The 27043-nt window shown below is 37.2% G+C and overlaps 1 protein-coding gene and 1 long non-coding RNA gene across 14 annotated transcripts in view; one reads left to right on the top strand and one right to left on the bottom strand.

The window, feature by feature from the left end:
• LOC138751012 (uncharacterized) overlaps window positions 1-5441 on the bottom strand; it is a 108947-nt gene extending 103506 nt beyond the window's left edge. For 2 of the 5 annotated variants that reach the window (XR_011349665.1, XR_011349669.1), the window contains exons 1-2: window positions 4418-5152; window positions 1600-1754 (exon numbers count right to left, since the gene is read on the bottom strand). This is a non-coding gene — a long non-coding RNA (uncharacterized lncRNA). The other 3 variants (XR_011349668.1, XR_011349671.1, XR_011349673.1) reach the window with 3 other exon arrangements.
• Window positions 5442-5787: 346 nt separating this feature from the next.
• Window positions 5788-27043, top strand: part of LOC138750977 (DNA-binding protein SATB1-like) — a 171249-nt gene continuing 149993 nt past the window's right edge. For 2 of the 9 annotated variants that reach the window (XM_069913102.1, XM_069913098.1), the window contains exons 1-2: window positions 21952-22487; window positions 22791-22925. In XM_069913102.1, coding sequence (XP_069769203.1) covers window positions 22904-22925 — 22 coding nt within the window. In that variant the 5' untranslated portion in view covers window positions 21952-22487; window positions 22791-22903. Of the gene's footprint in view, window positions 5943-21306; window positions 21409-21949; window positions 22488-22790; window positions 22926-27043 lie in introns of those variants that run through there. The other 7 variants (XM_069913103.1, XM_069913100.1, XM_069913078.1 and 4 more) reach the window with 6 other exon arrangements.

Below are 27043 nucleotides of genomic sequence, written 5' to 3'. Positions count from 1 at the left end.
TTGTATAAACTATTTAAATTATTATCTATCCAGATTCTCAAATATTTAATTGCTTCTTTTGGCCATTTAAATTGAGTATTCTTTTGACAGAGAGTATAATCACCTTGAATAAGAGACAAAACTTGACTTTTAACCCAATTAACCTTATAACCTGAGATCTTGTCATATTCCTCCAATTTTAAATGCAATTTATGTAACAATGTCTCTGGTGCAGTCAAATAAATCAAAACATTGTCTGCAAATAAATTTATTTTACACCCTTCTTGACCAAACTTAAACCCTTTTATTTCCACAATACTCCTAATGATCTCAGCCAGTGGTTCTATGGCTAAAATAAATAAAGCTGGAAATAAGTGACAGTCTTGTCTACTAGATCTCACCAAAGAGAACAGAGTGGACATTTGTCTATCAGTTTCCACTTTCGCTTTAGGATTATTATATAGTACCGTAATACAATTTATAAAAATTTGGGCAAACCCAAATTTGTCCAGAACTTTAAACAAAATATCCTATTCTAACCTATCAATTTTTTTTTGCATCTAAGGCCACTGCTACACTCAGATCTTTCTTTTTTTGTGTGTTGCATGTATAATACTAATTAGTCTAGCTACATTATCTGCAGAAAGTCTTTGTTTAACAAATCCTGTCTGGTCCATATTTATGAATTTAGGCAGTAATTTAGTAATTCTATTTGTCAAAAGTTTGGCCACTATTTTATAGTTGTCATTCATAATGAAATTGGTGTATAAGAAGAAGGTTTTAAAGGATCTCTATCCTTTTTTGGTATCACTATAATTATTGCTGTTGAAAATGAATCTGGTAAACTATGAGTTCTTGAAGCTTGATGGAACATTTCCATGAAAATAGGAATTAATTCCTCTTAAAATTCTTTATAAAACACAGGTGAAAATCCATCTTATCCTGGTGATTTGTTACTTGGTAATGAACCTATTGCTTGCTTTACCTTTAATTGTGTGGTCTTTTAATGTGGGTAAATTTATTTTCAATAAATATCTATCTATTTTATCATTATCTTTTAAAGATTCTGAACTATTTCTTGAGGCTTGGAGTTGTTTTTAATTGCATTAATCATTCTTAAAGTCTACTCAGATTTCTATTGCCATGCAAGTACTTTATGTGCACGTTCCCGCTAATTCATAATATCCCTGTTTAGTTCTTGTAATCATTTTTTTTTTCAGTTCTGTAGGTTTGCAATGTATTATATTGGAGTTTTTTGTTAATTAATTGACTATGCTTATCTGTAGAAGAACACTTCTGCAGGTCTTTTTCTAATACTAATATCTCATGTTCCAACTCTTCTACTTCTTTCATATTGTCCATATTAATCTTAGTATGACATCTGAAATACGCTTTTAATACATCCCAAATTACAAATTTATTCTCGACTCAGTTTAAATTCATATCACAAAACAATTGAATTTGACTTACAACAATGTCACAAAAATCTTTCCATTTAATAATGTTGAGTTAATCTCCATTTATATGCTGATTTTTCTTTATTTGACATTGTAGGTGTCATTAATAAAGGTGAATGATCCAACAATATTTTAATTTTATATTTCACATCCAATATCCTACCTTGTAATTGAGCAGATATTAAAAACAAATCTGTTCTAGAATCGTCTCTTTCATTAGGATGAATTCTTCTCCAAGTATCTACCAATTCAGATCTTTCATCAAAACCCAGGTTGCTTTTGCTCCTTTTGTTCCTGTTGTTCTCCTTGCCATTCTATCTTAGATTGAATATAAACAAAAACAGAAATCTCCAATCAAAATATTGTCATGTGCTTCTGCTAAATTCAAAAAGGTCTCTTGGATAAATCTCTCATCATCCACATTTGGTGTATAGAGATTAAGAAGCATCCATAATTATGAAAATATTTGACATTGAGCTATTACATATCTTCCCTCTTGATCTACAAATACATTTTGAATTTTAATTGGTATATTCCTTTGAAACAAAATAGCCACTCCTCTTGCAGTAGAATTAAAGAAGAAGCTACTACATATGCAAACCAGTCTCTTTTTAACGTCAAATGTTCTTTCTTTGTTAGATGGGTTTCTTGAAAATAAAGCTATATCTACACCTAACTTTTAAAAAAATACGTCAAGACCCTTTTCCTCTTCATGGGTTCATTTAAACCATTAACATTATAATTTATGAGTTTGAGAATATTACTCATCTTACTGTTTCAATATTTCTTCTGCCTTTGCCTGCAATATTTCCCCCTTAATGCCATTGTAGAAAAAAACCCAGCATACTCAAACATCTCTCCTCTGGGAATCCAGATACAAAAGAGAAAAGAAAAAAAAGTAAAGTCAAAAGATATATATATATAAAATGCATGTATCTATAAAAAAAGTAGAAAAAATATACCTCCAAACAGGTGTTGAGAAAAATATAATCCAACAACTTTACCCTCTATTTTACAGACCATGACCAGAGTCACAACTACCCACATGACACACTGGGGGTCAGAACCCCCTACTCTCACCAACCCTTCTGGTACTGTTACATTAGACCTTCAAATCTTACTTCAATTTTTAATTAAAGAAAAGAAAGAAAAAACACGTTTCATTAATACTACCTTAATATTAAGGACAGAAAAGAAAAAAAAATCAGTATAAAGCATTTTAAATCACTCATTGCTAATGCGAGCAAAACAAAGAGATCAGATCATCAAAAAAAATAGGACAATAAGAAGTCCTCATATTCTTCACTCCCTCTGAACAATTGGTAGACTCTGAGAGTTCTCTTCTGCTTCCATCACATTCATAAAGAACTTGTTTCCTTCATTCGGTATAAAAATCTTCAACATCGCTGGATGGCTCAGAACAACTCTGTATCCTTTCTCCCATAAAACATCCTTAACCAGGTTGAATTCTCTTCTTCTTTTTAAGTTGATCAGCATTTATATCAGGATAAAATAAGATTCTTGCACCTTTGTACTCAAGCAGAGGCACTGCCGATCTCATCTTTGCTGCTATCAATGACAAAATCTTCTCTTTATCTTGAAAACAAAGAAATGTAACCATAGAATGCGGGTTTTGGGTCAGAGTTAGCTTAGGTCTAAGAGCTCTATGTGTTCTTTCAATGTCTATAGGACAATCAAGATTTTCAGCTCCCATCATTTCAGAGAGCCATTCCAAAAGAAAAGCAGGCATATCTTGTTCTTCTACACCTTCTTTAAGACCCACAATCTTAATATTATTTCTCCAACTAAAATGTTCTAATACATCCGCTTTTTGTTGCAGCTCCTTATTCTCCATTGTCAAAGCAGTGGTAGTATCTTCTACAGTGATAACTCTGAATTCACCGTGCTACTGATTCTCTTGTACTCTCTTCATTGAATTTTCTAATTTATTTAAATTTTTTCTTCATCTTGTTGACAGCCTTCAACACTTTACTTATTTCCCCTTTGGCATTAAACCACAGCTCACTAATAGTCATCTCTTTTTCTTTTTTTAGCTTTACCTATAGCAGTTCTAGTTGTTTTCTCTTTACCTCCTCCTCTTTCTCTTCTTCTGAGTCTTCCTCCTCTTCAGTGCCTGATGTCTGGGAGCCTGAGTCTTGTTCTGATGGGTGTCATTGAAGCCTGCGTTGTTCGCGCATCTGCACTATGTCACTTCCTCGACGCCATCTCTCCATTTTTGAGGGAGAGCGACAGCGAAAGAAGTGCCCTCGGGAGGATCACTCACCCGGGTAACAGCACAGACACTATCTTGTTGCTTTTTAGGTCTACTCGGCCTTTCTTTTGATTTCCCTTCGTGACAGGCTCCCATAGCAGCAGTTGCAACTTTATCTTTTTTAGGAACCATGGTGAAAAGTGTTGTATAAGCGTTTAAATGTACTTTAAACAGCTTTTAGACAATTAAAACATTTCCTAACTAAACATTTTTAAAAGATTTCCCAGGAGAGTTAGGATCCACGTCCTAACCCCGGTGCATCACGTGATGTTCCCTGGAAACACAAAATATTAAAATGGACAGTTCAGGCAATATTTTGAATTTGGATAAAATTTAAAGGAAATGATTATTATGGTGAATGTTAATAATGGTGTTATTTAAACATTATTTTTGATCATTTGAAATAATATTGACATAATTTGAAGTTTTTTTTGGTTAAAAACCCAATATCACCTCCATGAATTATATAATGTCAAGTTACAGCTTAAAAAAATAAAACAAAACATTTTAAAATTATGGCTTAGTTGCACGAGATTGTGGCAAAATTTACATTAAGTGACATAAAAATGCACTTCAGCAGAGCTCAGAGTATAAAACTTCAACAGGAGATTATTTGTGGCATCCAAGAAAGAAACTCTACACAACATCTCAGTGTTTAGCCAAGCTTATGGGGATGCAACATGATAGAATAGAGATACATGAAATTTACCTGTCGTGAGAAGCCCAAGGAAATGAAATGACCATATCCGAGATGAATAATATAAAATGAGTGACAAATGAGTCTTGAAGTCATCAAGTCATACAGCACAGAAGTGGACCCTTCAGTCCATTACATCGAAGTCAACATTTTGCCCATCTACATTAATACCTTGCATATTTTAGTGCCTTTTTTTGAATGTAGTGATTCCATCTAACTCTCTCAGGCTCCTCTATATGCCTCATCTTCTTAGATACCTCATTCAGCGTCCTTTGATTCCGGGAAAACAAGCTCTGTTTACTTCAGTCTCTCCCAATAACTTGTCCTCCAATCCAAGCAGCAAACATCCTGGTGCATCTCCTCTGCATTCTCTTCATCACAACCTCATCCTACCTCTTGTGTGGTGACCAAACAGCACATTATATTGCAAGTAAGATCGAACCTCAGTTTTGTATAGTTGCAACATAACATCCCAACTTCTATATTCTCTGTGCCAACTTATAAAAGCAAACCTCCCACATGTATCTTTTTTTAAACATTTTTTAAAAACCAATAATCTAATACATGGCATAAACCAAAACAACTACATAAGATATATAAATTGTGAACCAAGAGTACCCTATCAACCTGTATTACTACTTTCCGGGAACTATGAAAATAAACTCCAAGGTTTCCCTTATTAACATTCCTTCACGTCCTACCAGTTATTGCATATATTTACCCATATTTAGCTTTACAAAATGCATTAGCTCACACGTATTGAAAGTAAATTCCATCTGTCGATGCTGCACCCAGTTTCCCAAATGATATGTAACAGCATTGATTTGCCACAGCTTACAAATAAAGAATGCACTCACTTCTTTCTTTCAGCACACCGCGAAGTCGACTTTCTTTTAATATTCACTAACATGACATTCTTCAACTCCCCAAACACCACCCAGTTAAACTCCTCTGACCTTCTCATTGGTTCACTGCCACACAGGTGATCCTGACCCTCTCACTCTCCTCCTCCTGCATCTGAGATTCATCACCTATACACTGACGTATCCACAATAGCCCCCCCTCCCCCTCCCTGCCCCTGCCTCCAAGCCATACAAGGATGTGACGATTGGAACTGTCCCACTACAATAATGGTCCAGAGGGCTGACAATTCTGCCTGAACTCTTCCAATAGTGCAAGACAGGATATGCACGGTCTGGCTGACAAGGGTGTAACTTGTCATCTGACTCTGGCACTGATGCAAAACATTGATATATACTGGCTTCAACCTGTCGACGGAAACTGTCCCAGGTTTTCTATTCCTGTCAATCATACAAAAGACTTAGGGTGAGGTTGTAAGACCTGAGAAAGATCATCGTAAATAGGCTGAAGTTGTTTGCGAACAGCGTCACACTGGAGGAGCACATAAGTACAGCGTGGTAAATCATTTGGCACATTCACTGCAGGTGACACCTACCACATAGGAGTAGATTGGAGTAATCTCATGTTTTCCCGAAGAAAATCAACATAAGTAGCTGCATCACGGAGCATTGACACGGTAAGCAGTTCCTTGTCCATAATCCAACATCCTATTTAACATGAGGCCAGGTAAAACATTCCGTAACAAGTGTGATTGATGCTCTTCAACCAGGATGCGAGAGATTGTGAAGAGAAATCTCCCGCCTCATAGCTGACGACAAATAAAGCCTAGGCCTTCCTGTGGAAAAATCGCAGACTAACTTTTCACTCAATTCATCTAGGGTCACATCTTCAAGATGGAGACCACAATTGATCCACCAATACCGGTTGAGATTGGGATTGGTGTGCTGTGCACGAATCATGGTATTGAATCAATGGCAGTAGTTGTATGTGAGGTTTGGACAGGACTTCGTCCATGACATTTGCTTTACCTCGGATGTGCCGTATGTCCAATGAAAATTGTAGGATGAAGTTCAAGTGCTGAATCCCTCTGAGAGAGTAGAGATGTGTGCTTGTACTCACAGTATATATAAGAGGCTGGTGTCTGTATAAATGGTGAAAGATCGACCTTCCAATGAAAAGCAGAAATATTTTACTGTGAGAAAAATAGCCAAGAGTTCTTGACCAAACGTACTATACTTTGCCTGAGCCTGTGACAGCTTTACTGAAAAAAATGCCAGAGGTTCTAATTGCACACAGGCTCATTGTTCTATCACTGATCCCACTGCACTGACAAATACATCTGAGGTAAGAGAGAACAAGGCGATGGACTTTCGAGGTACAAGAATAGTGATATTCGCAAGTGCAGTCTTCACATCGTTGAAAGCACGCACAGTATAATCTCCCAAAGTTCATGGTCTTTTGGACACGGATTTATCAGATCCTTTAGGTAGTTCAGTAAGGAGTAATAGAGAGGCTGTAGCATTTGGCAGGAATTTGATGATTTAAAATTCATCATGCCTAAAAAAAATCTCAACTGGCCAAATGCAATGAGTGTAGGAAATTCTCGAATCTTTCGCACTTTTGATTCACTAGGTAAAATGCCATGCGGAATGACTCTATGTCCCAAAAATATAAGATCAGCAGCACCAAGAAAGGATTTACAGGCAGACCCCAAGTTACGAACGAGTTCATTACCTAGGTCTGTCCATAAGCCGAATATCTACGTAAGTGGAACAAGTATTTATGATTCTTATTTAGCATCCATGAGGTAACATTATGTGCATTTATGCACATATGCAAATTGGGGCACAATTATTCACATGTGCAAATTGGGGAACAGCCCATTCCTAAGTACAAGTTGTTTGTAACTCAGGGATTACCAAGTCATCAAGCCTCTGAAACAATGTGATAAGGTGGCGCTTGAGCTCTGCTTTATCCACACTTGCGACTAGAAAATCATCGATGTAAACAAACACAAAATCGAGGCTGGTGAGTATGTGGTCCATAAACCGTTGGAATGTCTGAGCTGCATTCCGTAGACTGATTGCCTTTCGCAAACACTCAAATGTGCCAAAAGGGGTAATTACTGCCGTCTTTGCGACATCAGAAGGACCAACTGGAATCTGATAGTAAGCATGTTCTAGATCTATTTTTGCAAATACATTTGCCATAGAAGTTTGCTTAAAAGTCTTGTAAATTGGGGATGTTGTATTGGTCAGGCATGGTAGAATTGTTCAGGGCACCACAAGGCCACCAATCCCCACGAGATTGTTTTGGAACCATATGTAATGGTGAAGCCCAGCAGTTGTCAGATCTGCAGACTATGCCCAACTCTTACACATGTTCTGATTTTGTGATTTTCAGACGGCCAAGGGGTCATCTACGAGCCCATGCTACCACCTGAGGACCCCAAGTCTCTATATAATAGAGAACTCATTGTCTACTGAAATACTGTTGCTCATATGCCTTTAGGCAATTTGTTTATATATCTGTCCCTCACTGACTATTGAGAGGCCTATAGTATAATCCCAGGAAAGTGATCCTTCAGTTCTACTTCTATAGTTCCATCAGATAAACTCTCCAGGATGTATTGCTGTGAAATAAAACTTTTAGTTTTCCACTTTGAGAAGTGCTGATCACAGACATACTTTATCTCACTTTGTACAAGATAGTAACATTGAGACAGTAACGAATAGTACCAGATAGAAGTGTAAGAAGTGACCTCACCAAGCTATTTCCTTCAGGAAACAATGCATCCCGAGATGCAATCTCTCTTTACTAAAAGTGTAGGATAACCTTCTAGTAATTAAAATTAACAATCCAAAAAAATAAAACTGCAAATGTTGGGTTTCAAATAAAATGAGAAAATATTACAAATATTCAATCAGCCAGGCAATATCTAGAGAAAGAAATGGGTTATGCTTCAACTTGCTCAATTTTCATAAGAACTAAGGAAAATTTTCCCAGTCCTGATGAAACATCATCAGCTTGCAATATTCTTCAATTTGAATTGTTCATTGTTTCATGCGCTGAGATAGAGAGGAAAATCATTTTTCAAATCCAGGCAAGTCAGCCTATCCTAGAGTAAAGCAGGTCACGCAAAATAAATGTGCTCAGAAAAAGTTCTGTTAAAAAATTGCAAGAGTAGCATCACTTTACTAATGAGAGGTGTATTCAATAGCAGGGAAGAAAATGTTCTTGAATCTGGTGGTGTGTGTTGTCAAACTCCTGTATCTTCTGTCCAATGGGACAAGGGAGAAAAGAATGTGACCAAGGTGAGCTGGGTCTTGTAATATGCTGGCTGCTTGTCTGAGGCAGCAAAAAGTGCAGACAGAGTCGGTGGAGAGGAGATGGTCAGAGCACTGCTCACAGTTCTCTGTATTTTCTTGCTGACTTGAGCACAACAATTCCCATGGCAGGCTATTATATATCTGGACATACCAGGCTATTATATATCTGGACATACCAGGCTATTATATATCTGGACATACCAGGCTATTATATATCTGGACATACCAGGCTATTATATATCTGGACATACCAGGCTATTATATATCTGGACATACCAGGCTATTATATATCTGGACATACCAGGCTATTATATATCTGGACATACCAGGCTATTATATATCTGGACATACCAGGCTATTATATATCTGGACATACCAGGCTATTATATATCTGGACATACCAGGCTATTATATATCTGGACATACCAGGCTATTATATATCTGGACATACCAGGCTATTATATATCTGGACATACCAGGCTATTATATATCTGGACATACCAGGCTATTATTTATCAGGACATACCAGGCTATTATTTATCTGGACATACCAGGCTATTATATATCTGGAAATACCAGGCTATTACATATCTGGACATACCAGGCTATTACATATCTGGACATACCAGGCTATTACATATCTGGACATACCAGGCTATTACATATCTGGACATACCAGGCTATTACATATCTGGACATACCAGGCTATTACATATCTGGACATACCAGGCTATTACATATCTGGACATACCAGGCTATTACATATCTGGACATACCAGGCTATTATATATCTGGACATACCAGGCTATTATATATCTGGACATACCAGGCTATTATATATCTGGACATACCAGGCTATTATATATCTGGACATACCAGGCTATTATATATCTGGACATACCAGGCTATTATATATCTGGACATACCAGGCTATTATATATCTGGACATACCAGGCTATTATATATCTGGACATACCAGGCTATTATATATCTGGACATACCAGGCTATTATATATCTGGACATACCAGGCTATTATATATCTGGACATACCAGGCTATTATATATCTGGACATACCAGGCTATTATATATCTGGACATACCAGGCTATTATATATCTGGACATACCAGGCTATTATATATCTGGACATACCAGGCTATTATTTATCAGGACATACCAGGCTATTATTTATCTGGACATACCAGGCTATTATATACCTGGACATACCAGGCTATTATATACCTGGACATACCAGGCTATTACATATCTGGACATACCAGGCTATTACATATCTGGACATACCAGGCTATTACATATCTGGACATACCAGGCTATTACATATCTGGACATACCAGGCTATTATATATCTGGACATACCAGGCTATTATATATCTGGACATACCAGGCTATTATATATCTGGACATACCAGGCTATTATATATCTGGACATACCAGGCTATTATATATCTGGACATACCAGGCTATTATATATCTGGACATACCAGGCTATTAATATCTGGACATACCAGGCTATTATATATCTGGACATACCAGGCTATTATATATCTGGACATACCAGGCTATTATATATCTGGACATACCAGGCTATTATATATCTGGACATACCAGGCTATTATATATCTGGACATACCAGGCTATTATATATCTGGACATACCAGGCTATTATATATCTGGACATACCAGGCTATTATATATCTGGACATACCAGGCTATTATATATCTGGACATACCAGGCTATTATATATCTGGACATACCAGGCTATTATATATCTGGACATACCAGGCTATTATATATCTGGACATACCAGGCTATTACATATCTGGACATACCAGGCTATTACATATCTGGACATACCAGGCTATTACATATCTGGACATACCAGGCTATTACATATCTGGACATACCAGGCTATTACATATCTGGACATACCAGGCTATTATATATCTGGACATACCAGGCTATTACATATCTGGACATACCAGGCTATTATATATCTGGACATTCCAGGCTATTATATATCTGGACATACCAGGCTATTATATATCTGGACATACCAGGCTATTATATATCTGGACATACCAGGCTATTATATATCTGGACATACCAGGCTATTATATATCTGGACATACCAGGCTATTATATATCTGGACATACCAGGCTATTATATATCTGGACATACCAGGCTATTATATATCTGGACATACCAGGCTATTATATATCTGGACATACCAGGCTATTATATATCTGGACATACCAGGCTATTATATATCTGGACATACCAGGCTATTATATATCTGGACATACCAGGCTATTATTTATCAGGACATACCAGGCTATTATTTATCTGGACATACCAGGCTATTATATATCTGGAAATACCAGGCTATTACATATCTGGACATACCAGGCTATTACATATCTGGACATACCAGGCTATTACATATCTGGACATACCAGGCTATTACATATCTGGACATACCAGGCTATTACATATCTGGACATACCAGGCTATTACATATCTGGACATACCAGGCTATTACATATCTGGACATACCAGGCTATTACATATCTGGACATACCAGGCTATTACATATCTGGACATACCAGGCTATTATATATCTGGACATACCAGGCTATTATATATCTGGACATACCAGGCTATTATATATCTGGACATACCAGGCTATTATATATCTGGACATACCAGGCTATTATATATCTGGACATACCAGGCTATTATATATCTGGACATACCAGGCTATTATATATCTGGACATACCAGGCTATTATATATCTGGACATACCAGGCTATTATATATCTGGACATACCAGGCTATTATATATCTGGACATACCAGGCTATTATATATCTGGACATACCAGGCTATTATATATCTGGACATACCAGGCTATTATTTATCAGGACATACCAGGCTATTATTTATCTGGACATACCAGGCTATTATATACCTGGACATACCAGGCTATTATATACCTGGACATACCAGGCTATTACATATCTGGACATACCAGGCTATTACATATCTGGACATACCAGGCTATTACATATCTGGACATACCAGGCTATTACATATCTGGACATACCAGGCTATTACATATCTGGACATACCAGGCTATTATATATCTGGACATACCAGGCTATTATATATCTGGACATACCAGGCTATTATATATCTGGACATACCAGGCTATTATATATCTGGACATACCAGGCTATTATATATCTGGACATACCAGGCTATTAATATCTGGACATACCAGGCTATTATATATCTGGACATACCAGGCTATTATATATCTGGACATACCAGGCTATTATATATCTGGACATACCAGGCTATTATATATCTGGACATACCAGGCTATTATATATCTGGACATACCAGGCTATTATATATCTGGACATACCAGGCTATTATATATCTGGACATACCAGGCTATTATATATCTGGACATACCAGGCTATTATATATCTGGACATACCAGGCTATTATATATCTGGACATACCAGGCTATTATATATCTGGACATACCAGGCTATTATATATCTGGACATACCAGGCTATTACATATCTGGACATACCAGGCTATTACATATCTGGACATACCAGGCTATTACATATCTGGACATACCAGGCTATTACATATCTGGACATACCAGGCTATTACATATCTGGACATACCAGGCTATTACATATCTGGACATACCAGGCTATTATATATCTGGACATTCCAGGCTATTATATATCTGGACATACCAGGCTATTATATATCTGGACATTCCAGGCTATTATATATCTGGACATTCCAGGCTATTATATATCTGGACATTCCAGGCTATTATATATCTGGACATACCAGGCTATTATATATCTGGACATTCCAGGCTATTATATATCTGGACATTCCAGGCTATTATATATCTGGACATACCAGGCTATTATATATCTGGACATACCAGGCTATTATATATCTGGACATACCAGGCTATTATATATCTGGACATACCAAGCTATTATATATCTGGACATACCAGACTATTATATATCTGGACATACCAGGCTATTGTTAATTGGACCAGAACAGATTGTTGGTGATATTTATACCAAAAAACTGAAAATTTTCTAGTTTATTTACCACTCTTTGGAAACTGAGTATTTCCATTATTTTCTGGTGTTGCAAAATATGTGTAAGTGGAGTGGTAATGTCGTTATTATTCAAGCTGAATCCTCAATGAGATCTCTGAAAGTAGGATATAATAATAGCACATTGTGTGGTGATCAGGGGAATGATGTGGGAACCAAGGAAGAGTAACAACTTTGTAATGCAGTTATTTGGCAAGAATGTAAATGTTGTTGTGTCGAGGAAGAAGCTGTGGAAAAGTAGAACAAATTGATATTAAAACATAATCTTAAAAACACGATTGCAAAACAGTTAAGACAACTACTTATTTTTCCTTGAGTGACCTTTGTGACTATTTCTATGGGTTTGCAAGTGGCTGATGAGTCCTATGCAGGATAATGCACACCCTACTACAAGTGGGGTTGCCATACATGTTGTGTCCTGCTGGCCTTATTTGTGCATGGTCCTCTGATGCTTTAATTGTAGAGATGTGTGGTGTTCTACTTTTTTCATCTCGAATAATCTCTGCTATTCAGCTAGCAATGAGCTTTGTGCTGGATTTGAGGTCTTCAGCTTTGAACACTAATTTACTCAGTTAGTTAAAGACTGTAATGATCCACTGGAAGCAAGGGTGAATTTCATCATCTGCATTTTGCTTTGGTGAGAGCTGGGAACATCGAAAGTGATACATATTTTCCATAGGCGCATTATGGATCTTCTGGTCATGGAGTAATGCTGTAAGTCGCTGTCGATATAGGACCTTTGTCCTCCGGATATTTAGTGTAATGTCTGTCCTCAGCAGTCAATGCTGACCTGGAATTCAACCATTGCTTCTAAAGCATGATAACTCAGAATACACGAGGATGAGTTTTGTCTTCAGTCCAATGGTTAGTATAGATGCCTCCATATATAGAAATACCACACATTTCTGAGAACAAACTGTATTAAAAATGATTCAACATAATCCATCATATGTGGTGAGGTCAAAGAAATATGAATGGTTGAAAAAGTTCAAATGCAATGATTGGTACACCTGAATCTAATTTTCTTGGATTTATCAATGTAATGAAGATCACATTTATTTTACCACTTGATGAATGGGAACCACTTTGCAACTCTTGAAGGATACAGTTGAAACTTTCCTTTATTAAAGATGATCATGAATTAAAATCAGGACAACTCTTTCACTATGTTTTAGTATAGCAGAGATTAACTGAAAGCTGGCTGATCAGTTGAAACCATTAAGAGTCTTAAAGCTCATGTGTGCAAAGTAGCCAAAAGTAGTGGGAAACTGAAGGATTGGGAAAACTTTAAAAGGCAATAAAGGACAAGTAAATGGGAAATAAGGGAAGGGAAGAAGGATTATGAAAGTAAATCAGCGCAAAATATAAAAATAGCAAATTTTTTTATAAATATATAAAAAATGGAAGAGGGTGGCTAGAGTCAACATAAGTCCCTTGGAAGATGAAAAAGGGAGGTTGATATTGAGAAATGAGGAAATGGCTGAGGCATTGAACAAATATTTTGTGTCAGTCTTCATGGTGCAAGACACATCCAGCATGACAAAGAGTGGTAATAGAGATGCTAACAGAGATGAGGTCCTTGATAAAATAATTGTTACAAAAGAGATAATGATGCAAACTAATGGGACTGAAAATGGACAAATCCCCAGTTGTAATGGGATGTATCCCAGGGTACTGAAGGAATGACAGGAGTTATAGTTGATGCGTTGGTAGTCATTTACCAAAATTCTCTAGATTCTGGGCAGGTCTTGGCAAATTGGAAGACAGCAAATGTCATGCCACGTTTTAAAAAGGGATGAAGGCAGAAGACCGTTAACTATCAGCCAGTCAGCTCACAGTCTGTAGTTAGGAAAATGCTTGAAGCTGTCTTAAAGATGAAATAGTGCAACATTTAGAATGAAGGGGTTCCATCAGGCAGACGCAGCATAGATTCAGAAAGGGCAGGTCTTGTTTGATAAACTTGCTGGAGTTCTTTGAGGATATAATCCGTGCGGTAGTTAAGGGGAACAGATTGATGTTATATATTTGTATTTCCAGAAGGCATTTGATAAGGTGCATACAAGAGACTTATCAATACGATACAGATGAATGGACTCGGGGGAAGTATAGTAGCATGGATTGAGGATAATATATATTGGAATAAATGGATATTTTTCTGATTGGCAGGCAGTGGTAAGTGGGGTACCACAGGGGTCGGTGCTGTTCACCATTTACATTGATGACTTGGAAGAGGGGACGGAGTGTAGTGAAGCCAACTTTGCAGATGATACTAAATTGAATTGAAAAGCAAATTGTACAGAGGATGTGGAGAGGCTGCAGAAGGATTTAGTTAAGTTAGGTGAGTGGGCAAAGGTCTGACAGATGGAATACAATATTAGTAAATGTGAGGTCATCCACTTTGGTAAGAAAAGTAGAAAAGCAGATTATTATTTAAATGGTGAAAAACTGCAGCATGCTGTAGTGCAGAAGGACCTGGGAGTGCTTGTGCATGAATCGCAAAAAGTTGGGATGCAGGTAAAATAGGTTATTAAGAAGGTAAATGGAATGTTGGCCTTCATCACTAGAGAAATTGAATTCAAGAGCAGGGAGGTCATGCTGTAAGGTACTGGTGAGGCCGCATCTGGATTATTGTGTGCAGTTCTGGTCTCCATACTTGAGGAAGGATATACTGGCCATGGAAACAGTCCAGAGGAGGTTCATAAGGTTGATCCCAGAGATGAGGGAGTTGACCTACGAGAAGAGATTAAATCATCTAAATTTAGAAGAATGAGAGATCTTATAGAAACATAAAATTATGAAAGGGATAGATAAGATAGAGGCAGAAAAATTGTTTTCACTGGTAGATGAGACCAGAACTTGGGGTCATAGCCTCAAGATTCAGGGGAGTGGATTTAAGATGGAGATGAGGAAAAACTGTTTTTCCAAGAGAGTAGTAAATCTATGGAATTCTCTACCCAATTGAGGCTACTTCATTAAACATATTTAAGGTTCAGTTAGATAGATTTTTACATAATAAAAGGAATTAAGCAATATGGGGAAAAGGCAGGTAGGTGTAGTTGAGACTATGATTATATCAGCCATGATCTTATTGAATGGCGGAGCAGGCTCAATGAGCCAGATGGCCTACTTCTGCTCCTATTTCATATGTTATGTTCTTTTCCAGAAACCAAGAAATAATTGGATTTATTTAATGTCTTTAATGATCTCAAGACTTCCAAAAGCAATTACTTCTACCTTTTTAAATCTACTATTGCAATACAGGAATAAAAGATATCCCAATGTACTTCTCAGCCAGTCAAGTGCAATTAGGAACGTGGTCATTGAATTCAAGAGCAGGGAGGTCATGCTGTAAGGTACTGGTGAGGCCGCATCTGGATTATTGTGTGCAGTTCTGGTCTCCATACTTGAGGAAGGATATACTGGCCATGGAAATGTAACTGCCATTTTGCAAACACTAATCTCCCAAAATATCAACAAAATAAAGGCTAAATATCTATTTTATTGTTTTTGATAAAGTTAAATATAATAGGTTTGATCAATCTTTCTGGTCTTCTTCAAAATAGTGGGAAGAAAATGTATACCCATGTGAGGGAGCAGATGGACCCTCACTTTAATATCTCACTTGAAAAATGACACATCCAATGGCACCATATTGGCAGCTCTCTTTTTCTAATATATTAGACAATCTGCTTGGTTCTTTTCACAAAGTTCTGAAGATAAATCAAATACTGAGTTACAGTAATTCCAATCCTGCTCACAGACCCACACACAATCACTGAAACATGGACAAATTCTCAGGAGGTAAATAATAAATCTGCAGTGAAGTACATGAAGGGGCTAGAGAAACTCAGCAGGTCACACAACATCCACAGAAAGCAAAAGACAATCAGCATTTGGGTCTGAGCCCTTCTTCAAGCAGATGCCTAAATAAAAAGGTTGGGGGGATGGTGGGGGAGGAGATAAAATTTCTTTCTTGGGTGAAATAATAATAAAATATTTCTACTAAACCTTTGGAGAAATTACCTACAATTAAGAGAGGAAAAATGGAACACACTCAAGCTTTAAGGTAATTTCAACATGAATTCTAAGTTACTCCATGAAATTCATGCACAAAGAAATAAATATAGCAAGTCAGGAAATGCATTAAGCTAATATATATTGGCTCTTAATCTCTTCATTCCTAAATCATCTACCTCAGTCCTCTTGGATAGTTCTAGACCCAATGGCACAAACATTGAATTTTCCAGCTTTAGGTAATCCCCACCTATCTTGGACGCATAACATCTACGCAACAGTGACTGCACTTGCTTTGAAGACTGAGATGGGCAATGCCACCAGCCAGCATTTGGTCAACTTTCTACAGGAGCTCTATTGAAAGGGTCCTGGTCGGCTGCATCATAATGTGGTATGGTTCAGCAAGAGCATTGGATCGAACATCAATCCAGGACCATAAAAGTGACAGAGAGGATCACTAGGGTTGTCCTCCATCCCGTCAATGGGATTAACCAGGATCATTGTTCAAAGAAGACTTGCAAAATCAAGGAGAATCCCCACCACCCTGCATGCAGCATCTTCCAGCTATTTCTGTCAGGAAAAAGAAACTGAAGTATCAGAGCCAGAACCACCAGCCTGAGGAACAGCTTCTTCCCACCAGCAGAGAGACTGCTGAATCACTGCTAAAACAACTCTCTGTGACTCTACTATTTACTAAGAATATTTATTTAATATATATACATATCTAATGTGTGTATATGCATTGTTTGTCTGTATGGGTGTTGTCTGTACAAGTGTTTTGCACTGTTCCGCATCGTCGACCAGAGAACGCTGTTTCATTGGGTTGTACTGGTACGATCAGATGACAAATAAACCTGAACTAGCGTCTTCTACTGTTGTCATGTCTTCTTCACCTGCTCACATTTTTACTTTTCTCTCTAACTTGTTCACATCTCTTCACAGTGGTCCCTTCCTCTGTGCAGGATCTAAACTGAGAAACTGAACCAGTTTCAGATTATCTGCATTTCTACCCCTTTCATGTTCTTTTGACCAATACTATATCATCCCTTAACCCCAGTTCTTCCCCCTCTTTTTATATTCTTGATATCTCCTTTGATAAAGGGTTCCAACCCAAAATGTCTGACCATTTCTGCCTAAGGATGCTGCCTGACCTACTGAGTTTCTCCAGCAATTCTTTGTTGACTCAGCCATAGAACTACCTTTCTCTTCTGGCCAGCTTTCCCTTTATATTTCTCTGTCATGTTTCCTACATTGTTTCTCCTACTTTCCCCCAGAAGTTCAACTTAACAGACTTAAGTATTTTGCCAACTGTCATTAGTGCACCTTTGATGCTTTGTGCTCAGAAATCATTTATGTGCCTGCCATCTGTTTAACTTCTCAGTGACCATGTGATTATAACAAATGCCTTATTTTTTTCTCAAAAATAGAACATTTTTGAAAAGCATAGTATTACACAGTAAAATTCAAATAATTAATGCTAACACTCATGTAACACATTAGTAAATTTCTGCCATTTTACAAAAATTCATTATTGCCAAAATAATGACTATATCTGTGACTATATCATATACAGAAGAATTAAATATCACCAGTAGATTACTGAATATTTTTCTATATAAATGAATACAATTAAAACACATCATTTATTACTTTCTTTGATTACATGATATTTAGTTTTTATTTCATCTATTCAAATAAGTAAAAGTTCAAGTTAATGTCAAACTCACAGGGAAGAGGAAATCATGGAATACAAGAAGGAAAGATATGCTGAAAATCCATGTGGTGCGAGGATAAAGAGGGGTGGTCAAAGCGGAAAGGGAAAACCACAAGCAGATAATTATGGAAAAATCACTTGTGTCACCTGTTATCAATTATTTGTTTGATTTTACTTTCATTGTACCTACCTAAAGAAATATGGTATTTTGTTGAATCAAATAAATGATGGCATAGAAATTAATTTAAACAAGGATTACTTTAAAGTTAACAAAATTAGATTTTCACTGAATACAGCAATTAAATACAAATTATTTTAGAATATGGCTATGACAAATATAAATTCAAAATAATCAGTGAATATTAAGGTTTTGAATTCACTGAGTCGATCTGATTGTTTTTTTATTCAATTGAAAGTAAATTAGGAAAAAAAGAAGACAAATAGTTAAAAGTCCTGAACTGTCATTTTATTTTAGAGTTTAAAACTGATTGCTTCTGTCCAAGATTAAATATGATTTTGGCATTTTAGTTTCATTATTATATGGTAGAAACGCAGAGGAATGAAAAGCAGAGGGCATCATCCAGCAATCTGGTCAGTGTTTACACTGAAACATTTACTTAATTGTTGTCTGTAGGATGTTGATTGCAAACTGTCTGCCGTGTTTACTTGTCTTACCACCCTGACTTCATTTTAACAGAGAATTATTTGACTAAAAGTAGGATTTGGACACCCTGAGCTCATGAAATTTCTATTTTAATGCACATTAGTTTGTGCTGTTCACTTATTTTAATCAAGCTTAAAGTGATGTGTTTTGAGCCATTCTTTTTACATCCAAAAGCAATGAATGCTTAATGAATGCATAAATCCCCACTTTATTCATTCAGTAATATTTCAAAATACTTTGGGAACATATGATTTTTAAAAATTATTATTAAAACGCCCTCGAAATGAATCCCAGACTCATTAGTAGTTAAAGAATATTTACGTGATCTTTAAAATAAAGCCTCACACTCTTGAAAAATTTGGGGGGGTTTGGCCGAAGCGCCCGTTCTCAGACAGCGGGGCAGATGATTCTCAGTCAGTCGCATTTTGCATTGAGTTCAATTCTTGACCGAGCCTAAGTCAGGCGGAACTAACTGCGTTTGAATTTTACTCATCACATTTTGTCATAAACCGGAAACTTAATCTGAAACTGGTTCGGTTTCTCAGTTTAGATCCTGCACAGGTGGGGACAAGAACAATATAAAAGGTTACTTTTTTTTTCCAATACAAGAAAGCTTTGAGATGATTGCAGTCTATTTGCAGGGATTGTGACCAGTTAGTATACATTTTGTTTAAGTGAAGATCTACAGTTAAATTATTAAAACAAGGAATCCGAAATGCATTGATTACATGGCCAATAAAATAAGTGTTGCAAAATAGGGCAATCAATGAAAACATCCATTTGTTACTTGTCGCTTGGGAATTTAGGGCCAGGTAGTTCCGCAGTGCGCCACCAAGTGGACAGGCTGGCTGAGGTTGGCCACAATTCATCTGAACAGGAGCACTTCGTCTGATTTCTATTCGTGGCACTTGAATCGGTGTTTAAAAAAAGATGCATTCCTAACAGGTGTGTGCTATCAATCTTTAACACAGAAATGGCTATATCATTTTAGAGCAAATATTAAGTGGAATGAGCAACAACATTATACCGACGGATCTGTGTTGCATTGAAATAGCCATTCTTTCAAAAACTAATAGTTATTTTATTACCGTTCGGTTCATTCACTGTGAAGAATGCACTTAGTGCCACATGGAAAGAATATGACTGCTTTGAGTGGAATCAAATATTGGAAAATATAATTTTCAACTCTAAAATAATATTTAAGCTCCAGCTTGCTTGTTGGGATACACCTAGATATTAAAACAAAAGCTTCGTATGGACTGGCGCCTTATTGAATGTATCAGTAATTATTTCTTGTTTTTGACACATAAGGTAAATTATACTTTAAGAGAAAGGTTGTCAAAACTACGTAGGCACCAATGATTAACAAGATAATACAACTTCAAGAAAAAAAAGATTAAAAATACTTTCCCAATTTAATATCTTTTCAGAAATCTGGACATATTATGAACTACAGAGTGTTTTCAGTTAGTATGTCGCTCTAATTCTCACAGTACCATGGTTGAATATTACAGATTAAAGTCGAACTATTTCATGATACCGTATCTGTTCATTAATACAGAGAGAGAAAAAAATTCTGGAGTCATCGTTAACGTGATTCAGTTCTAATCCTGAATCAACACGAATAATTTCGGGTTGAAAAATTATTTAAAAAAAAACACAAAGGAGCTCAGTTGCACTCTATACATGAGTTAAAGTTGTCCATGTTTGTGAAATACTAAACTATCTTGGTCGAAACCACACAGAAATTTCAACGACAGTCTAAGTTCTTGTGATATTTTACGACGCCCTCATTCTTTATTGACAAAGTACACATTTTTCTCAGGATAAATGTGCTTCTTTTAGTAAGTCTGGAGTTAATGTTCCAGTTATTAACAGATGACATCAACAGTCTACTGTAAATATAACAAATAAGATATATCAGCCTATCTGTTGAGCCTTTGTGCCACTCTTGTACATGAGCCAATTTTATGTAGTATTCCTAGTAAACAGAAATAAACCAGGTTCATGAATCGTTCGTGTGTTCAAACAATAGGACTGCGGGTAAAAAAGAGCCCAGTGCCAATGTGAAATTATTGTAGTGCATTGAAACGCGCAGATACAGACATATGCAAACCCTTTACAAGCAGGAACTCGAGAGGAATTCAGCGCCCGAGAAATTGACGGAGACATGAAGTTCAAGTAGCAAATACGCTGATAAGACAACTTGATCGTATCAGACAAGTCCTCAATGAGGTCAGTGTTCAGTATCAGGATTTCAAAAACTTCAAAGTAGAGTTTAAAGAGATTAAACTTGGTTTCTGCACCACCTTTTGCTTGTTTTCACGCAATGAAAATAAAATCAAGGATTATAATCAATGGAGAAAACATATTAAGTAAAAAAAAACAGAGCGGAGAAAATATCGTTGAATATTGTGTGGGGTTTGCTGCATCACATCTCGGGTTGTGTTCAACTTACGCAGTCCTTAACTAACAATTTGAAGTTTTGAGTCTTGAACAAGGAACTGATAACTCGTTTTATGAGGTTCGGGAACCTGGTGTTAGCTCAGATCAGAAATACGCTCACTTCGCAACCGATCACTTCCAAATTAAAGCACGGCGCGAACAATGCGACCCTGTGTTTTCTATTTGTTTTGATGCTTTTCCAGCCGGCGTAATTTGTTCCCATTGAGGGCCGAATTTCCCTTGCACAGCATGCGATGCTCTTCGGCCCCACCTAAAATATTAGCCAACCTTGGCTGGTTTCAGTTTCTGCTCGGTGCGGATAATACTGTACTTGAATCATTTAACAGTGCGAGGTCGGAGAATTGCGGGGGCTCGTCCGGAGGGTTGAGAATAGCCCTCGCCAACCAAGCGTCGGGATAACTCGAGCGAAAGATCAGCAACACCGCCCCTTTTCCTGTTGCGGTTCACCTCCATTCAACAAATAACGACAACTGGAAGTGTTTGCATATTTTGCCAGGCTGATTTCCTTTGAATGAACTGTACCAGACACGTCCCATACTTTACTCTGAACTGATACTATCGGGTTTTTTTTTAAAATCTCTTGTGAACTCTACCGCACAAGACGCTCATCCGGGAGAAGTTTTCGCAGACCAGTTCCTGAAGTATCAGGACTTCTGACACGCTTTCGTAGCAATCGAGACGAAAGCAGAGCATTCGCTCCGGTTTGTTACTGCACAATTTTGTGTTTTGCAGAGGGAGAAAGCAGGAACTTTAAATGCGGCGACAATTCTGTCCACACGGCAGAGCTTGTGACTTACCTTTGTTGGAGGACGCCTTGTGATTTGTGGCTGTCAATACGTGGAGCTGTGGTGAGAGTGATTTTGTAACGACAATTACCACTTTAATCTGTGAGAAATCGTTTTCAATGTAACTGAATTGTACAGCTGTAACAATTCTGTGCGTGTGCGATTGTGTACTCAGCTCTAGCGAGTTGACGCGTGCTGGGAGCACTTTTAGTTTTGAACCTTGATGTGAGGGGACATAATTATAAACTTTAAAACCTGGCCCTAAATCCCTCATTGTTTTACTGTTGCTATGTCATCTTCATATGTGCATGAAATAAGCCTGAATAAGAGGGAATCGTAATTCCGCGTCCCTGTCTATCACATTAGTCGATGTGAACGACCAGCTTGAAGCCAACGAGATCGTGAACTGTGCGTCGTGTAGATGGGCAAAGTAGAGCCATGTGCAATATTGCAAGGGCATAACCTATGAATTCCAGCAGATGAAACTGAAACGTCTCACAGGTAAATTACCTTGTTTATTGAGGACTTCAACTCGGACGTGCCATCGATTATGCTTATATTGATGGGGTCAGTGTGGACGCTTCACTTAAAATGTTGTCTGGCAGATGGCTCTCTACTAAGATCTGAGCGCCAAATTATTTTTGCGACATATTGTTATTTTGTTTTCGAAATGAAACCATCAAATATTGACCCAACGTTTTTCTTAACCTGGCTCATTGAAGTAAAACATGGGTACTACTTAACCCATCATCCACATAGCACTGCGCTAATTCGGTCACAGTGGGGTTCAATTTTTATTAAACATTTCACGTTAAATTCGCGCCAACTGAAACAAAACAGGCCTCGCTAATCTGCATCATTGGTCTTCCAACAAATACATGGGCAAACAACTATTCTCCCTGATTAATAGATCTACATTTCCTCTTATTTTCCAGTATTTTTTAGTTCCCGTTTAGACAACTGTTGGTCCCATGTATTCGGCGCTGGGATTAGTCGGGGAGGTCTGTTGGCTGGCTCTCCTCTACTTTGATTTGCTTAATCCTTACCTTACCTTACTTGCTCATAGGTTACTGTAAAATCTCCCCCGAGGCCACCTAACACTTGCACGGACTGGTTTGTCATAATCTTTGTTCCCAGACGCTGCAGTCTCGTCCCGTCCCCCCCCCCCCCCACCAAATCCTTAGAACAAGCAATTTGAATCTAATGAAAAACAGGAATATACTTTAGAGGTTGCAGAGATTAATGCTTATTAATCATTTGCAGGCCTATTAATCTTTATTCCTTCAAGTGCCGTTTTCATGTTGCCAGATTGCCACGTGAGACCCAGATCACGTGAAACAATGTACCGAGTGAGACACTGCCAGTAGTGAGAGATTGGCTGTAGTGAAGGATTGTCCAGGGTGAAGAATGATCCACAATGAGATTTCTCACAGCCACCAATTGTAAGGTTTTGTCGCTGTTAATGTGTTGTCCATGGTGAATGTTCAAGGAATTAAGGCAGTGTCCATGATTTTGTCAACAGCTGGATATTCTCCATGGAGGGATATTAATCATGGTGAAATGTTGTCCAAAGTGTGAGATGGTCCAAGATGAAAGTCTTTGGTGGGAGATTACACACAATGAGTACTCATGACCAGGCATTGTCCATGGTAAGGGATTGGCTATGATGCAAGATAGTGAAGCCCTGGTCAATGGGAAAAGATTGCTCATGGTCAGCTTGTCCATTGAGTGAGATTGCCTATGGTAATGCATTGTCTATGATGAGAACTCGTCCATGTTGATGCATTCTCAATTGTGGAAGACTACTTGTGGTGAGTGATTATCCTTAGTAAAATAATGTCCATGGTGTGCAATTGTCTATGGTGAACAAGTGTCTACATCAAGGGATAATGTAACATTTGTCAATGAAACATTTGCAATGATAAAATGTTATTCATAAAGAGAGATTGACTGGTGAAGAATTGTCCATGGTTGACATTGTTCTTGCTTGGTGAGTTATTGTTCAAGGTGACACATTTCCCAAGGAGCAAAATTGTCTATTTGTAATCATCATCCATGTTTGGATGTTTTGATGCCTGTATCTGCTTGGGCAACTGACAGGATTTTATAACTTGCCTAATTTTATTCCCTTTGTAAAATGATGAAATGAAATAATAATTAGTGTATTTATCAGAGTTGATGCAAGATCTAGGATTTGGGCAAAATTTACCCACATTCTGACATATAAATTTAATGTCTGTACTTTTGTTTTTGCCAAGATAATAATTGTTTGTATTTTTTATAATTACAGGACAACTCAGAGATTTTAACATACCAGCAAATTCAATATTACTATTGTTTCATATAGAAGTTATTCTGTTAATGAGTGGGTCTGTCTAACTTACTTGTAAGCTAACAGAAAAAAAATATATTGGCCATTTAACCCTTTAAACCTACTCTGACATTCATTAAGATCATGGCTGATCATGTGCCTCAGAATTCCAGAAAATCTTCACTGTCTTGAGTGGAGAAAATTCACATTTCATAGATGCCTCTCCTTTTTTCTGCAACCCCTGGTTCTAGACTCCTCAGCATGGGGAAACAATGTCCAGGCATACGATAAATCAAGTTTTGCAAGAATTTTGTATATTTTATTGTGATCTCCTCTCATTCCTCTATAAACTCAACAGCATACAGTCCAAGTTTACTGCTGTATTACTGGAAGGGCAGTTTTATGAAATGTAAGTAAACATGTTAACATTTTTGGACAACTTTTAAGGAAACTCAACTCGACCATGCTGAATCTGAATCTATGTTTACCTGTAGATAAACTTAAACAAGAATTTTGTGGTGGAGTCACAGAGCTGCTCGGCATGGAAATAGGGCCTTTGGTTCAACTTATCCATGCTGACCAAGTTATCTACCTGAGTTAGTCCCTCACCCACGTTTGGCCCATATACCTATCCAAACCTTTCCTATTTGTGTTCCTGATCAAATGTCTTGTAAATCCTGTAGCAGCTCCTCTGGCAACAAATAATTTAATGCTGTTTCAGTTTCTTTTCATTAATTTGAAATGTCAGCTGAAGTGGCAGTAAAGTGCCTCTGTTCCAGTTGCAGATGCAGAAACTCTTCCGAGGTAATAGTTGACTGAGGTGTAGAGTTGCCATAAAGAAGTAGTTTTCAAAGTTTTTCTTTCCACTCACCTACCACTTTAAGTATTCCCTATGCCATAGGTATTCTGTGATTAGTAAGGGATTGCTTAAGGTGGTAGGTGAGTGGAAAGAAAAAGTTTGAAAATCACTGTTTTGTTTGTATCTAATTGACTTGTTATGTGCACGGTTTCATAACTCCAAAGGATATGGGCCAATGACAATTTTTCTCAATCAAAATATTTCTGTAATAATTGGTTCCAGAGCAGTGGTTTTCAACCTTCTTTTTCCCCCACTTACATACCACCTTAAGCAATCCCTTACTTATCACAGAGCACCGAAGGCATAGGGGTTACTTAAAGTGTTATGTGAGTGGAAAGAAAAAGTTTGAAAACCACTGCCTTAAAACCTAGTTTGCAATGAACAGTCCATAAATACATGAATGTAGAGATTAAAATGAAAACTTAGAGACAAATAGAGATAGAAAGTGCAAAATACTAATCATGGAAAGTAAACCAAACTAGGTAAATGAAAAAAATAGCCATTTGACAAGCAGTATAAACGTAACAAAGTGAGAGAAATGAATAGTAGGACTTTTCCACCAATCAATGGATAATGTTTCAAGTCAGTCAATGTCCATCTAAGGTAGATGTCTCTCAAGCTCTATCTTATAGATATTCCAAAGAAATTTCAGTATAGTGCTGGGCACATATTTTGTCTTTAAAATAAACAAGGAATAGACAGGACAAAATGGACAGGTCCATAAATTTATAAGAAGACTAGATAGTGCGAATAAGAAAATAATATTCCTTTAACTAGGCTGAAGAATCAGAGGATTGAAATAAACCCCTGAATAGCAGAGGAGGGCTGTCATAAAGCTCACTTCCATGATTTTGGGTGATTTAAATTCTACCAGAATGAACAACTGATATGATGTCTCCAAGGTTATGTAATGAGAATTAGAAAGTCTCATTAACTCTTTTCATTCAGAACAAAGTGAGACAAATGAATTATTCCAGTTTCATTATTTTCCCTTATTCTGTAATTAAATTTTCAATGTAAATGTTTGGCCAATTCAAATGGACATGTTCCAACAATAAACTTAGACAGAATATGTTCAGCATCATTCAGAGTTGTAAAGATGTAAAAGTGAATTTTTTATTAATTTTCCAGAGCTGGATACTGCTCTTGAGAAGTTGAGCTGAGCAGCCTTCATGAACCACTGCAGTTCTTCTGATCAATGTTTTCCTGTAATGCTGTTGATCAGTGAGTTCTAGGATGTAGTCATAGCAGTGATAAAGGACAGGCAATATCTTTCCAACTCATGATATTGTGTAACTGGGAGGGGAACCTGCAAGCAATGGAATTTCCATGCACCTGTTGACCATTCTCTTTATTGTGGTAAAGGTCACTGGTTTACAAGATGCTCTTAGTGAATGTTGAGTTTTGTAGACACCACCAATGGAGGGAATGACTGTTGAGGGTGGCTGA

Source organism: Narcine bancroftii, chromosome 1, assembly GCF_036971445.1.
Source record: "Narcine bancroftii isolate sNarBan1 chromosome 1, sNarBan1.hap1, whole genome shotgun sequence".
Classification (NCBI taxonomy): domain Eukaryota; kingdom Metazoa; phylum Chordata; class Chondrichthyes; order Torpediniformes; family Narcinidae; genus Narcine; species Narcine bancroftii.
The sequence above is the reverse complement of the archived record's forward strand: the minus strand, read 5'-3'. Positions and strand labels throughout refer to the sequence as shown.